The 17,204-nt window shown below is 43.0% G+C and overlaps 1 protein-coding gene across 1 annotated transcript; it reads right to left on the minus strand.

Moving 5' to 3' along the window:
- Positions 1 to 799: 799 nt before the first annotated feature.
- Positions 800 to 4,145, minus strand: LOC123735049 (uncharacterized). The gene is made up of 2 exons (XM_045712943.1): positions 1,625 to 4,145; positions 800 to 834 (listed from the first exon to the last, which is right to left on the minus strand). Exon 1 carries the CDS (start codon positions 4,138 to 4,140, stop codon positions 1,816 to 1,818), a length of 2,325 nt encoding a protein of 774 aa, XP_045568899.1. The 5' UTR covers positions 4,141 to 4,145; the 3' UTR covers positions 800 to 834; positions 1,625 to 1,815.
- Positions 4,146 to 17,204: the final 13,059 nt, after the last annotated feature.

Consider the following 17,204-nt stretch of genomic DNA (forward strand, 5'->3'; position numbering starts at 1 on the left):
AGTAACAATACATCATGTAGATGTATATAATGAACAGACTAGGTCTATACTGCTCCTACATGGTGTAACAATACATCATGTAGATGTATATAATGAACAGACTAGGACTATACTGCTCCTACATGGTGTGACAATACATCATGTAGATGTATATAATGAACAGACGAGGTCTATACTGCTCCTACATGGTGTAACAATACATCATGTAGATGTACATAATGAACAGACTAGGTCTATACTGCTCCTACATGGTGTAACAATACATCATGTAGATGTATATAATGAACAGACTAGGTCTATACTGCTCCTACATGGAGTAACAATACATCATGTGGGGCTTTAAGGCGATGCTGTTGGTGTGACGTATAATCTAGTGGACGGAACGCTTCTTTCAACAGCAGCAACAGTTCGTCAGCCTCCTCGGTAGCTTGCTAGACAAAATAGCTGAACCAATAAAGCTCTTTAGACGCTTTAGTGTATATGTAGCGGGTTTCTTATGCACCACAGGAGAACCAAGAAATGAAGAGCGACACCACGGCTGTCTTTTAGGCTTTTATGTTGATCTGCAATAGTATTATGAAAAGACAGGACAGGAACACATCAGTCTCCAATGCACCACCTGACAAGTTGTTCTTTCTCTCTCAGTGTTTTCTCAGACTCTCACAATCACACTCATACATAAAGCCATAATGTATAGTATAAAATAATAACCAGTCCTTAATACAAAGAATGTATAATCTTAATTCTTAGACAATAGAACCATACCTGCAATAGTATTATGAAAAGACAGGACAGGAACACATCAGTCTCCAATGCACCACCTGACAAGTTGTTCTACACAGGAGCATGAAGAAAGGTAAAACACATATCCTGTCTCACATCCCCAATACATTGCTAGGTGCTTTCAGTGTTGATAGTAGCAAAATACAACAACTCATGTACAAAACCACTGCAACACAAACAAGTTACAACATAAAATCGCCTTAGAGGGCAAAACTACATCCCCCATAATGCAACACCATCACTAGTCGGCAGCTCAGCTAGCCGTCTGCATCACAGAAAGAAAGTCATACTAGCTAGCAACACTTTTAGCACTCTGTAACTATATTAATAACAACAATAAAACTCTGAAAGTTACGTGTTTCGATAGTCTCACATCCCCTTATAACAATATCTACAGCATTAACCTTGGGACGTTTATTTATTTCACGTTACGGACTTCTACAAAGGAGTAATCTGCAACCCGTACCTTTCTCTCTCAGTGTTTTCTCAGACTGAGGAGAGCGGGATCTATGGGTAGTACCAGGGTGTTAGTAGGTGACGTAAGCACCCAGATAAAATAAAATACATTTAATGAAACAAAACCTGAAGATGTTAACATCATTCAGCTACTGTAGCTGCCTACCTAACATCAACAGGCATCACCAGTAGCGCAACAATTAAAATTAGAAACCAAAAGTAAAGTTCCTGGCGATCTGACTCCCCCTTCTGTCTGAACTTGGAACATTCCTGTTCGCGGGCTTTTGGCCACTGACCCTCAACCTGATTGTTCTGTTCTGCGTTGTGTACTATTCTAATAATTTGAAGTTTGCTGAAATAACCATTTTAACTCTACTACACTCACCCCTTCTTGATTTCAGCAAACTTTAAGACATAAGGTAAGACTTCTTCCTCCACAGGGGTAACCTTGACCAAGAGTCGTCCAGAAGGACAGCAAAGAGACTTTGCCAGGTAGAAATATGCCCATATACATACAACCTATGACCCCCTAATAAAGTATTTCTCATTTCCTTAATCTATCTTCTGGCTTCCGTGTCACTGGGGTACTGTCACTTCAACAAAAGTTGATAAGGCTTGAATCAGGGCGGCTAGATGCTCTCTTTTGTCCGGCTCAGCAATCACTTGACTCATTGACTCTAAAAGTCTTCTGACAGGCTTCACAACTCTTCCAGTTCGAGTTCTCAAAGTGCCTTCACTTGGTCTCAGGACTGTATCAGTGAGCTCAGATGTCTGGCTGTTTCTGCGCTCTACCTCTCTCTGGTTACTCATTCTCTTCTTAGTAGATCTTATGCATACAGAGCCGCTGACTGATGAACTTCTACTGCTGATGCCATCTAGACTGCTCACTGACGTTGCTTCTCTACTTGTGTCATCTTCAGAAGGATCACTTGAATCATCACCAGGCATCATTGAGGAGCTTCCTGTGCTTGATTTAGCTGCTTGTCCTGAGATCATGTCCTTCGCTGGGCATTGAGGAGCAGCTTCTCTCATGTTCACGCCATCTTCCGGTCCCGAAGATTTTTGACCTTCAGCTTCCGTGGGCCCCTCAGGGTTCTGGCCCTCGAGAATCCAGACAGCAGTCCTTCGATCCTCTGAATCCTCATCCACATCGAATACCGGTCTTTCGTCACCGCTGTCTGCGTTTATGTCCTCCTCTGAAGCAGTAGAGGCTACTGTGGACATCTCGTCTGTCTGTCCCACCGGCAGGAAGTTCACTGGCAGTATGAAGTTTCGATGAACTACTTTACTCTTCTTGGTAGTAGGATCTTCGACTCTGTAGATGTGCACAGACGGGTCTTTCCATGTGATCACATAGACCGTTGAATCCCACAAGTCGGCAAGTTTACCTTTTCCTCTTTCCTTTCGGTTTGCCAAGAGAACTCGGTCCCCAATCTCCAGGGCAGTACCCTTCACTCTCTTGTTATACTGCCTGGCTTGCTTTTTCTGAGCTTCAGTGGTGTTGGCCTGAGCGATCCTGACAGCCTCTCGCAGGTCCTTTTGGAACGAGTCAACATACTCGTCATGAGTCAACACGTCTTCGTTTTTCAGGGTACTTCCAAACATGATGTCCACTGGCAGCCGTGGAATTCGGCCGAACATTAGGAAGAACGGTGCGAATCCTGTCGTTTCGTGTGTGGTACAGTTGTACGAGAAGGTGAGCGTCTGTATCATCTGGGGCCATCTTTCTTTTGCTCTCGCTGGCAATGATCGGACCATGTTTCCGAGCGTGCGGTTGAATCTTTCCGTCTGACCGTTGCCCATAGGATGATATGGAGTGGTATGGGACTTTTTGACTCCTGAGACTTGTAGCAATTCTGCGATTAAGTGACTCTCAAAGTTTGCTCCTTTGTCAGAGTGTATCCGCTGGGGAAACCCATAGACACAGAAGAACTGGTTCCATAACTTCTGGGCAACCACCTTTGCTGTCTGGTTCGGGAACGCATGTGCCAGCTTCGTAAAATGATCTGTGATGACGAGTACATCAACGCTCTCTCCATCCCTTCCTTCTGCTGACCAGAAGTCTATGCACACCAGTTCCAACGCTGTGCTGGTCTGAATAGATTCCAACGGTGCCCTAGCCTCTGGCTCCATTGTCTTGCCAACCACACAGCGCTTACAGTAGGAGACATACTTCTTCACTTCCCCTTCCATTCCAGTCCAGAAGAACCTTTGACGTACCAAATGGAGTGTTCTAGTCTGGCCTTGGTGGCCGGCTTCATCATGGGTTCCCCTCAGAACGATGCTTTTAAGGGAGTCTGGCACCACCAGCTGGTACCTCTTCTTGACAACTCTGTCCTTAGATCTTCGGTAGAGGATCTCATCCTTGATTTCGAGTTTATCCCAATGCTTCAGCATTCTCAACACTTGGGCAGTCTCATGAGCCCTCTCTCTCCGCGAAGGTCTCCTCCTCCTCCCAACAAAGTACGCCACTCGGGCCAGCACCTGATCCGCCTTCTGTTTTCTCCGTATCACATCAGGAGAAAGGACTGGAAGAGTAGCCACTCCCCCTTCATGCTGAGGGATGCTCGCAGAATACTGGGCTAATTGGAATGTGCGCACTGGCACACTCGCATCCCACTCCAGACAGGACTCCAAAACTGCTTTCACCCCTTCAGAAGAGACTTGAGCCAGGATCTCACCACCTTGGATATTGACTGACAGTTTGAATGCGTCCTGGATGGACTCTGAAGTCACATACTCTGGGAACTCACTTGCCTTCCTAGCTCCAACGAATGGCTGTCGACTAAGCAGGTCTGCTGGGACATTCTGGGGCCCGGGGATGTACTTCAAGTCAAAGTCGAAGGGGGCCAGTTTAGAGACCCACCGCTGCTCACAGGCATCTAGCTTTGGTTTCGTCATTATATATGTCAAGGGGTTGTTATCTGTTAGGACTGTGAATCTATTCCCCTTCAGCCAATGGGTGAACTTATCACACACAGCCCACTTAAGAGCGATGAACTCTAATCTGTGTGCTGGGTAACGGGACTGGGACCTCGACAGAGTCTTGCTTGCAAAAGCTACTGGTCTGGGCCTACTCTCACCCTCAAATGTCTGGCTAAGTACTGCACCTAAGCCATCCATTGATGCATCTGTTGATAGGAGAAATGGTCTGTTAAAGTCTGGGTGAGCCAGCACGGCTTTTTGGGAGACAGCAGCTTTTAGCTTCTCCAGCGCCTCCCCACATTCAGAAGTCCAGTCTTCAGGTTTCAGATGTTTATGGGCCATGCCATGAGGTTTTCCTTTTTCTCCTTTCCGCTTACTTTTCTGTCCTGCAATCAGACGAAACAGTGGTTTGGCTAAACCTGAGAAACTCGCAATGAAGTGGGAATAATAGTTTGCCATACCAAGAAATGATCTGACCATCAGGTCAGCTGCTGTGATGTCGTTGATTGCAGACACTTTTCCTGGGTCGGTTGCAATGCCCTCTGCCGTGACGATATGGCCTAAAAACTTGACAGATTTTCTGAGGAGGTAACATATTTTTTTGCTAGCTTCAGGTTGTGTTCCTTAAGGCGGGAGAACACCATTTCGAGACGGTCCAGGGCTTCCTGCTCAGTCTTCCCGAAAACCAGGAGATCATCCAAGTAGCACAGGAGGGACAAGTAGTTCTGGTCGCCGAAGATCGAGGTCATCATTCTGGCGAATGTTGCTGGGCTGTTACATAACCCCTGAGCCATTCTGTTGTACTCAAATAAACCCGTGGGTGTTGTGCACGCTGTGTACTTGCGGTCATCTTCATGTATGGGGATGTTGTAGAATCCCGAAGTCAAATCCATAGTACTGAAGAAGCAGTTCCCCCCAAAGCAGCGAGAGCATCGGCTTGATGGGGCAATGGGTATGCATCTTTCTCTGTCCTCTGGTTCAACCATCTGAAATCAGTGCAAATTCTCAACTCTCCTGACGGCTTCCAAACCAGGACAAGGGGGAGGCCCACTCACTACTGGACTTTCGGATGATGCCCCGCTCCTCCATTTCCTCCAGCGTCTGTCTCAGTTTCTGGTAGTCGGATGGAGAGACCCTCCTGTACGGCAGCCGGAAAGGCTTTTCATCTTTGAGTCGGATACGGTGGATGACGTTCTTCGCTTCTCCACAGTCAAGTCGGTCCCTGGAGAAGATGCCTTCATACTGAGCAATAAGGTCCACTAGTTTTCCTTTCCACATGTCAGACACTTCACAGGACTCTATGTCAACTTCTTTTAAGCCCAACTCTTCCAACTTTTGTAGATACTCTTTCTTTGCCCTTTTTCCACCAAATGAACATCCTTCCCCAGCTTGGGTGACATTCTGAAGGGCAGACTGGACCTTACTGGGGTTCTCAGCATGGCCGGCATAGAGCTCTAGGTCTTCTAGGGCTAGGCATGGGTGCACATCGGCCAACTTGGTGTTACAGCGGAGAATAATAGGGTGGTCCAACATGTTGATCACTTTCATGGGGACCCACTTGTCACCCCTCAAAGGACATACAGTGCGTCCTACTAGGACATTTCTTGGTGCAGATCGTGCTGTAGTAGCCTCTATGACTACAGTACTACCGACTGATAGCGGTACCTTTTCCTTCAGTTTTCCCCAGACCAAATGTTCATGTTGAGGCATGAGAGTCACACTCTGCTTGAGCATTACAGTTCCCACTTTGTCTGGTATTTTGTCACCGTGCCAACGGTTCACGTTGGCTAGCATGCTGAGTAAAAGTCCATGTGAATCTCCTTTGGCAGGTTTGGAGAGGCTGTCCCAATACCACTTTGTTTTCTTAACCTGTTGCATTATGTGTTTTATGGCGTTCGATCCAACTATCATGTCATCTGTCTGTCCAGGTACAACTAAAACAGATATTGCCATCTTGCAATCTAAAAGATCAATGTTCAAGTCATATTCATACTTAGGCTGTGCCTGGTTGCCCCCACAGCCTACAAGAACTACTTGAGTTGGCTTTCTAGACTCTGGTTTTATCACATTACATCTCAGAAGTGTGTCTTCAGCTGACTCACTTAACGTGCAGGTCATAGACCCACTATCTATCAGAGCTTGAAGTTGTACAATTTCTTGCACCATTACTGGAACATAGAAAAGACTGTCATTACTCTCTATTTTTGGATAAATCACCTCGGTTTTCATTGTGTTTCCAGTCCTTATATCTGTAGTGTTCTGTGGAGGTGTAACATGTTCGCCCACACCGCCCCCCCTCTTGGTGTGAGCATGTTAGTTTAAAGCGGGGCCAGGGGGGAGCCTCGGCGGTTGCCTCTCCAACTTGTTTTCTTGCTGGACATTCAAAGCCTCTGTGGCCTGTCCTGTGACACTTGAAACATAACCCCTCCTTAAAGCAGTGCGACTGAGTTGAATGGTCTGAGGCCTTACAAATTCTACAGGGACCAGCAGCAGTATTAGTTTGTGGCGTTCTGGCTGAAGTTCTCCTTTGATTTTGTTCCTGGGTTGACAGGAGCTTTTCCAGGAGAGAAATCACTTTGTTCAATGGAGCCTGATCGCTGTTAGTGGGTGTGGCTGAATTATTTTGACCGACTGCTTGTTGTTGAGTCATACACCAAGCGTCGGGGGTCATCACAACTTCTACCTTGGCAGTACTTTGCGCCCTGTGTCTGGCTGATTGTTTGTCTCGGTGATGGCTGTCAATCATTGCCTGCAAATCTCCAACGGTCCAATTTTCAATAGGCCTGCACCTAAGAGCGGCATACAGTGCCGGATCAGGGCAGTGCTTAACAAACATCATGGTCACCTCGTGACCTGGATCATCCACTCTTTTTCCCTGTCTTTGCAAGCACTCATTGGCAAGGTCAATTGCTTTGTTCAGTCTAACCCAATAATCCAAGCAGCTCTCTGACTGTCTTGGTAAGGTTTCATAGAAGTATCCTAATGGGATTGTTGATGAGATTGCCTCTCCAAAGTGCTGCCTCAAGATATTGTATATGGCTTCAGGATCTCTGCTTATGTTAACAAGGGGGTTTCCACGGAGCCCAATTCTGACTATGTCTTTAGCCCGCCCCATTAGTCTGTCCTGTATTTCTTGCCCCTGTTCTGATATACTGCATCCCTTCTTTTTCAAGTAAGCTTGCATAAGTTCTTGCCATTCAGTCACTGTGCACCGGTCTGTGCTATCACCCCGGAAGTGGGGTGGTTCTCTGACGTCTGACTTCAGAATTAGGTTGACCTTTGACCAATCAGGTATTTCTACTATTGGTTGGGGAGGGGAAGTGCTTGGACCAGCCCCTGCTAGACTAGCGGCAACTTGATTACCTATTTCACTGCCCAGTTGTTTGACTAACTCTGCTAGGGCTTGCAATTGGGTTCGGTTCTCATTTTCACCCCCTATGGCCTTCTGGGACTCTTCACTGTCATCGTTGCCTGGTTGGCTACTGCTAACATGCTCTGGTTGGCTACTACTGACACTTGGCACTCTAGTGTCGACTGCTGGGTATCTAAGAGGACTGGCTCTAGCACTATGTTCCCCCATACTGGCCAACTGAGCCCCCCGCCCCACCCCAGTGGCCATACCTTGTGAACCTCTCACAGTAACACCAACCGGAGTAACATGTACATTGTTATCACCAACACCTGATATGTCTTCTCTCCCCTGTTCTGTAATCTCACACAACTGAGGCATATGCAACATATTGTCCAAAGTTCACCTTGCCCTCAAATGTTTTAAACGTGTGATGTCGATCCAGTTCTGTTTAGGGGTCCCCCGGCGATCTGCTGCAGCTGATCTGTTGATCCGGGTCACGGCACCAATCTGTAGCGGGTTTCTTATGCACCACAGGAGAACCAAGAAATGAAGAGCGACACCACGGCTGTCTTTTAGGCTTTTATGTTGATCTGCAATAGTATTATGAAAAGACAGGACAGGAACACATCAGTCTCCAATGCACCACCTGACAAGTTGTTCTTTCTCTCTCAGTGTTTTCTCAGACTCTCACAATCACACTCATACATAAAGCCATAATGTATAGTATAAAATAATAACCAGTCCTTAATACAAAGAATGTATAATCTTAATTCTTAGACAATAGAACCATACCTGCAATAGTATTATGAAAAGACAGGACAGGAACACATCAGTCTCCAATGCACCACCTGACAAGTTGTTCTACACAGGAGCATGAAGAAAGGTAAAACACATATCCTGTCTCACATCCCCAATACATTGCTAGGTGCTTTCAGTGTTGATAGTAGCAAAATACAACAACTCATGTACAAAACCACTGCAACACAAACAAGTTACAACATAAAATCGCCTTAGAGGGCAAAACTACATCCCCCATAATGCAACACCATCACTAGTCGGCAGCTCAGCTAGCCGTCTGCATCACAGAAAGAAAGTCATACTAGCTAGCAACACTTTTAGCACTCTGTAACTATATTAATAACAACAATAAAACTCTGAAAGTTACGTGTTTCGATAGTCTCACATCCCCTTATAACAATATCTACAGCATTAACCTTGGGACGTTTATTTATTTCACGTTACGGACTTCTACAAAGGAGTAATCTGCAACCCGTACCTTTCTCTCTCAGTGTTTTCTCAGACTGAGGAGAGCGGGATCTATGGGTAGTACCAGGGTGTTAGTAGGTGACGTAAGCACCCAGATAAAATAAAATACATTTAATGAAACAAAACCTGAAGATGTTAACATCATTCAGCTACTGTAGCTGCCTATCTAACATCAACAGGCATCACCAGTAGCGCAACAATTAAAATTAGAAACCAAAAGTAAAGTTCCTGGCGATCTGACTCCCCCCTTCTGTCTGAACTTGGAACATTCCTGTTCGCGGGCTTTTGGCCACTGACCCTCAACCTGATTGTTCTGTTCTGCGTTGTGTACTATTCTAATAATTTGAAGTTTGCTGGAATAACCATTTTAACTCTACTACATATATTAGCCACTGTGTTTTAAAACCACTTCTGTCGTCTAGTTACTTATCCGATTTAATTTCATATTTACGGTGTTGTTGTTATTGGTCAGCTAGCGGGCTGGTTAAGTTAGCATTAGCCTAACTAGCTAACATCCCCGACCATGCGTTCACTAAGCTACTCTCCTCCTGCTAAAGAAGAGGAGGTCTGCTGGACGGAGAAAGAGGGTCTGTGGCTTAACGTTGTCGTGAAAGAGGAGGAATAGGATGTCACAATACAAAAACAAGTAAAGGGTGAGGCTGTTACAGTGAAAGAAGAAGAGAAAGACGTTTCAGTTAAAGAAGAGGAAGATTCGTTCAGAGTGAAAGAGGAGGAGGATGTTACTGTTAAAGAAGAGGAAGAGAAAGAGGAGGATGCAGTTTTTGGAGTGAAAGAGGAGGAGGGGGAGATGACTGTCACATTGGAGGAAGACGAGGATGAAACTGGATATCTGGGCTCGATTTCCCAAAGGCATGTTAAGGCATCCAATGGTTCTAACGATGAACGGGCCCTGATTAACACTAGTAAGTACTGTCTTAAATACAGAGGCACAAACTCTGCAGTTGTTGAACTGAAGTTTGGTGTTAAAGGGGAAATATGAAATAGCTACATCCATATTGTGACTTTTAAATTATTAATTTATAGCCATTGATTGTTGAAGAATATAACACATGTCTCATGAGCTTAGTTCAACTGTTGTACCCCATCAGAACCCCAAATAAGCTTTTTTTACTCCAATGTTTAGAAACAATGTAAATGATAAACAAACACTGTAAACACTCAACATGGTTAAAACTATATTGTTGATATCATGGATGGTCAGTCCTTGCATCCGCAGGTCCGTCTATGCATTTGAGAGTAGTTACATTTCTCCAGCCGCATCATCATCTTTATAACCAAACTAGTGGTGGAATGACAGCTTTGTTATTGTATGAACTGCAGATTGGTTGATAGATGTGTGGCTATTTTATAGGGATAACCTAGGATTTAAACAGTAACAAAATGTTATAGATGGTATCCCACACCGTAGCAGCACAGCCTTTATGTCATTATTATAGATGACATCCCACACCGTAGCAGCATAGCCTTTATGTCATTATTATAGATGGTATCCCACACCGTAGCAGCATAGCCTTTATGTCATTATTATAGATGGTATCCCACACCGTAGCAGCATAGCCTTTATGTCATTATTATAGATGGTATCCCACACCGTAGCAGCACAGCCTTTATGTCATTATTATAGATGGTATCCCACACCGTAGCAGCATAGCCTTTATGTCATTATTATAGATGGTATCCCACACCGTAGCAGCATAGCCTTTATGTCATTATTATAGATGGTATCCCACACCGTAGCAGCATAGCCTTTATGTCATTATTATAGATGGTATCCCACACCGTAGCAGCATAGCCTTTATGTCATTATTATAGATGACACACCGTAGCAGCATAACCTTTATGTCATTATTATAGATGGTATCCCACACCGTAGCAGCATAGCCTTTATGTCATTATTATAGATGGTATCCCACACCGTAGCAGCATAGCCTTTATGTCATTATTATAGATGACATCCCACACCGTAGCAGCATAGCCTTTATGTCATTATTATAGATGGTATCCCACACCGTAGCAGCATAGCCTTTATGTCATTATTATAGATGGTATCCCACACCGTAGCAGCATAGCCTTTATGTCATTATTATAGATGGTATCCCACACCGTAGCAGCATAGCCTTTATGTCATTATTATAGATGGTATCCCACACCGTAGCAGCATAGCCTTTATGTCATTATTATAGATGGTATCCCACACCGTAGCAGCATAGCCTTTATGTCATTATTATAGATGGTATCCCACACCGTAGCAGCATAGCCTTTATGTCATTAATATAGATGACGTCCCACACCGTAGCAGCATAGCCTTTATGTCATTATTATAGATGGTATCCCACACCGTAGCAGCATAGCCTTTATGTCATTATTATAGATGACATCCCACACCGTAGCAGCATAGCCTTTATGTCATTATTATAGATGGTATCCCACACCGTAGCAGCATAGCCTTTATGTCATTATTATAGATGGTATCCCACACCGTAGCAGCATAGCCTTTATGTCATTATTATAGATGACATCCCACACCGTAGCAGCAAAGCCTTTATGTCATTATTATAGATGACATCCCACACCGTAGCAGCATAGCCTTTATGTCATTATTATAGATGACATCCCACACCGTAGCAGCATAGCCTTTATGTCATTATTATAGATGGTATCCCACACCGTAGCAGCATAGCCTTTATGTCATTATTATAGATGGTATCCCACACCGTAGCAGCACAGCCTTTATGTCATTATTATAGATGGTATCCCACACCGTAGCAGCATAGCCTTTATGTCATTATTATAGATGACATCCCACACCGTAGCAGCATAGCCTTTATGTCATTATTATAGATGGTATCCCACACCGTAGCAGCATAGCCTTTATGTCATTATTATAGATGGTATCCCACACCGTAGCAGAATAGCCTTTATGTCATTATTATAGATGACATCCCACACCGTAGCAGCATAGCCTTTATGTCATTATTATAGATGACATCCCACACCGTAGCAGCATAGCCTTTATGTCATTATTATAGATGACATCCCACACCGTAGCAGCATAGCCTTTATGTCATTATTATAGATGACATCCCACACCGTAGCAGCATAGCCTTTATGTCATTATTACACAGGAAGGAGCAATGGATGGATAGTTCATTTATTTCCAAAGCTGCAATGATGGGATACACACAGTGTGGATGAATGATCAGTAGTGACGGGATATAAATAGCACTCCCATAGCAATTCTCCATAAATCTGCCCTATAATATACTAACAAAAACAATCAAGATGTCTGTCAAAGTTATTGTGATCATATAGTGGATTTAACAATTCCTACTAATTTCTAATTTACTATAATAAAATAAATACATAGTTTCCATGTGTAATCTCATATTCACAACATCAGAATAAACTGTCATCCATTTTAGTATCAAAATATATCAAATTAACCTGAAATATTACTCAATGTCCCCCTCTGGTGGTGAAGAAGTATAATCCACCTAAACTAACAGAACCGGGCTGATAAACTGGCTGGTGTTCATGAGTTTATAAAACACATACTTTATACATGTCATAAATTACCTGCATTGATGAGACACACAGTGTGGATGAATGATCAGTAGTCGACAGGATATAAATAGCACTCCTAAAGAAGATGCAGTGAGGATGAATGATCAGGATATAAATAGCACTCCTAAAGAAGATGCAGTGTGGATGAATGATCAGTAGTCGACAGGATATAAATAGCACTCCTAAAGAAGATGCAGTGTGGATGATTGATCAGGATATAAATAGCACTCCTAAAGAAGATGCAGTGTGGATGAATGATCAGGATATAAATAGCACTCCTAAAGAAGATGCAGTGTGGATGAATGATCAGGATATAAATAGCACTCCTAAAGAAGATGCAGTGTGGATGAATGATCAGGATATAAATAGCTCTCCTAAAGAAGATGCAGTGTGGATGAATGATCAGGATATAAATAGCTCTCCTAAAGAAGATGCAGTGTGGATGAATGATCAGGATATAAATAGCACTCCTAAAGAAGATGCAGTGTGGATGAATGATCAGGATATAAATAGCACTCCTAAAGAAGATGCAGTGTGGATGAATGATCAGGATATAAATAGCACTCCTATAGAAGATGCAGTGTGGATGAATGATCAGGATATAAATAGCATTCCTAAAGAAGATGCAGTGTGGATGAATGATCAGTAGTCGACAGGATATAAATAGCACTCCTAAAGAAGATGCAGTGTGGATGAATGATCAGGATATAAATAGCATTCCTAAAGAAGATGCAGTGTGGATGAATGATCAGGATATAAATAGCACTCCTAAAGAAGATGCAGTGTGGATGAATGATCAGGATATAAATAGCACTCCTAAAGAAGATGCAGTGTGGATGAATGATCAGTAGTGACAGGATATAAATAGCACTCCTAAAGAAGATGCATTTTCCAGTTTGCTACCAACTTGATAGAGGGAACTTCAGCATAAAACCCACATGGAAAACTGAGATTCGGCAAATAACATATAAAGAGGGGCCAAACCAACAACAGAAGTTACTAAAACATAAATTGCTAATTTATGATTTAAAAGGTGGATTTTATGATCTAATGTCAACTTTATACATTTCTATCCCAGGACCACCCAATTTTCAAATTCTCCATAAATCTGCTGTGGATTACCCAGAATCCCATACCTTTATCACTGAATGTAATGTAAACACACGAGCAGCAGTCTAAGGTCCTGCATCTCAGTGGTAGAGGCATCACTACAGACCCGGGATCAAAACTACAGACACGGGTCCGTTATTGTAAATAAGAATTTGTCCTTAGCTGGTTTGCCTTGTTAAATAAAGGTTAAATAAATGTTTTAAATGTAACTTCATTACACCGTTACACTGGCATACAAACCCGGTAGCATAGAGTTGATAATACATATGACGTTGGAAAATAGTGCATTGTGGGTAGTTTAGAAGATTTCCCTAAATAAGTTAATACTGTAACGACCCTGGGTTTATAAGCACGGATATTGACTCTGCCGTTCGAGCTTTTGCGGCACAGTCGATAGCGCGCTGGACTTCGGGCTTGAAGGTCGAGGGTTCGAGACCTGCTCCCTGCTGTTTCATTACAATACATTTGTAATAACGCAAAAAACATAACTGTTTGTCCTTATAGGGAACCAGATCGTGACTACAACTAGCTTACTAAGTCTTTAACCACACTGTGTTGTTACACTGGTGAGTAAAAAAATCTTCCTACAATCAAACTTGTCTGAAAATAAAATAGACATTTTACTCTACTGCGTTACCCACTCCAGTCAGCAGATGGCGGTCTGGGAATTTAAGGTAATGCTGTTGGTGTGACGTATAATCTAGTGGACGGAACGCTTCTTTCAACAGCAACAACAGTTATTCAGCCACCTCGGTAGCTTGCTAGACAAAATAGCCGAACAATAAAGCTCTTTAGATGCTTTAGTGTATATTAGCCACTGTGTTTTAAACCCACTTCTGTCGTCTAGTTAGTTATCCGTTTTAATTTCATATTTACGGTGTTTTTGTTATTGATCAGCTAGCGGGCTGGTTAAGTTAGCATTAGCTTAGCTAACATCCCCGACCATGAGCTCACCAAGCTACTCTCCTCCTGCTAAAGAAGAGGTCTGCTGGACGGAGAAAGAGGGACTGTGGCTGAACGTTTTCGTGAAAGAGGAGAAGGAAGAGGAGGCTGTTTCAATACAAAAACAAGTAGAGGGTGAGGCTGTAACTGTGAAAGAAGAAGAGAAAGACGTTTCAGTGAAAGAAGAGGAAGTCGCGTTCAGAGTGAAAGAGGAGGAGGATGTTACAGTAAAAGAAGAGGAGGATGCAGTTTATGGAGTGAAAGAGGAAGAGGGGGAGATGACTGTTACATCGATAGAGGAGGAAACTGGACATCTGGGCCCGGTTTCCCAAACGCATCTTAAGGCGTCCAATGGTTCTAACGGTGAATTTAGCCATAAGATGGTTTTGAGAAACCGTTCCCTGATTAACACTAGTAAGTACTGTCTTAAATACAGAGGCACAAACTCTGCAGTTGTTGAACTGATGTGTGGTGTTAAAGCGGAAATATGCAATAGCTACATCCATATTTAGACTTTTTACATTATTTATTTATAGCCATTGATTCTTGAAGAATATAACACATGCCTCATGAGCTTAGTTCAACTGTTGTACCCCATCAGAACCCCAAATAAGCTTTTTTTACTCCAATGTTTAGAAACAATGTAAACCAACACTGTATAGCCTCAACATGGTTAAAACTATAATGTTGATATCATGGATGGTCAGTCCTTGCATCCATAGGTCTGTCTATGAATTTGAAAGTAGTTACATTTCTCCAACCCCATAATCATCTTATAACCAAAACAGTGGTGGAATGACAGCTTTGTTATTGTTTCAACTGCAGATTGGTTGATAGATGTGTGGCTATTTTATAGGGATAACCTAGGATTTAAATAGCAAAAAATTATCAGCCCTGAGGCTTGGTTTGGTAAACAGCTGAGGGATGGGGGAAGGAGAAGTGTAACCACTCTCAAATTCATAGAGAAAGCTATTGTAGCAACCGTAACCCAACACCTAGCGACCTCCTCAAGAAGTTCAGACATCTTGACATAACAGTTATAAGGTGTTGGCTTGACAGTTGCTGGACCCAGGTTTGAGTCTAGCTCAGGACAACCCCCTGAATTGACTACACTATAAATACAAGCACTGGCCATCCATAAGGTCAAAATTATAGTTTTAACCAGATTTCACAGCTATACAGAAGATATAAGGCTTGTTTACAAACAGTGGCGTTATACAAGCTTATGTTTTGGTTTCTGGTGGGGTAATACAGTTTGAGGCATTTATAAGTTATATTCTTCAAGAATCAATGGTTATATAGTAAATGGGTGTTTACAGATGGGCTATGTACAGGTGCAGTGATCTGTGAGCTGCTCTGACAGCTGGTGCTTAAAGCTAGTGAGGGAGATATGAGTCTCCAGCTTCAGAGATTTTTGCAGTTCGTTCCAGTCATTGGCAGCAGAGAACTGTAAGGAAAGACGACCAAAGGAGGTGTTGGCTTTGGGGGTGACCAGTGAGATATACCTGCTGGAGCGCATGCTACGAGTGGGTGGTGCTATGGTGACCAGTGAGTTGAGATAAGACGGGGCTTTACCTAGCAGAGACTTGTAGATAACCTGTAGCCAGTGGGTTTGGCGACGAGTATGAAACGAGGGCCAACCAACGAGAGCGTACAGGTCGCAATGGTGGGTGGTATATGGGACTTTTGTGACAAAACGGATGGCACTGTGATAGACTGCATCCAGTTTGTTGAGTAGAGTTTTGGAGGCTATTTTATAGATGACATCACCGAAGTCGAGGATCGGTAGGATGGTCAGTTTTACGAGGGTATGAAGGATGCTTTGTTGAGATATAGGAAGCCGATTCTAGATTTAATTTTGAATTGGAGATGCTTAATGTGAGTCTGGAAGGAGAGTTTACAGTCTAACCAGACACCCAGGTATTTGTAGTTGTCCACGTATTCTAAGTCAGAGCCGTCCAGAGTAGTGATATTTGATACATTATGAATATGGTATTCAGGTGAGGTTATCTATGAGATTATCGGTTTACTGTTGTGCGCATTCAGCTTGCCTACAAAATAAAACCAAAATGCACTTTTTCAATACATAAAAATAACAGTCAGACATAAACAAACAAACAAGTTCAAAAGGTCAGATCAGATCCAGTCCAGAGCCACTGTCCATAGAGAGTTCAGACACTGTCCTGCTGAAACTACAACTCCCATGAGTCTTTGGGCCTGGAACTCTTCTCCAATCCGATCAGTGTATTTGTACCAGCAATGACATCAGTAAGAGCGTAGGTGCGGGCAGTGATCGATTGAATAGCATGCATTTAGTTTTACCTGCGTTTAAGAGCAGTTGGAGGCCACGGAAGGAGAGTTGTATGGCATTGAAGCTCGTTTGGAGGTTAGTTAACTTCTCTAGGGCCAGTGGGACGATTTCGTCCCACCTACGTAACAGCCAGTGGCGCGTTATTCAAATACCTTACAAATGCTATTACTTCAATTTCTCAAACATATGACTATTTTACACCATTTTAAAGACAAGACTCTCGTTAATCTAACCACACTGTCCGATTTCAAAAAGGCTTTACAACGAAAGCAAAACATTAGATTATGTCAGCAGAGTACCCAGCCAGAAATAATCAGACACCCATTTTTCAAGCTAGCATATAATGTCACATAAACCCAAAAGACAGCTAAATGCAGCACTAACCTTTGATGATCTTCATCAGATGACAACCCTAGGACATTATGTTATACAATACATGCATGTTTTGTTCAATCAAGTTCATATTTATATCAA

This window comes from Salmo salar, unplaced genomic scaffold (assembly GCF_905237065.1).
Source record: "Salmo salar unplaced genomic scaffold, Ssal_v3.1, whole genome shotgun sequence".
Classification (NCBI taxonomy): Eukaryota; Metazoa; Chordata; class Actinopteri; order Salmoniformes; family Salmonidae; genus Salmo; species Salmo salar.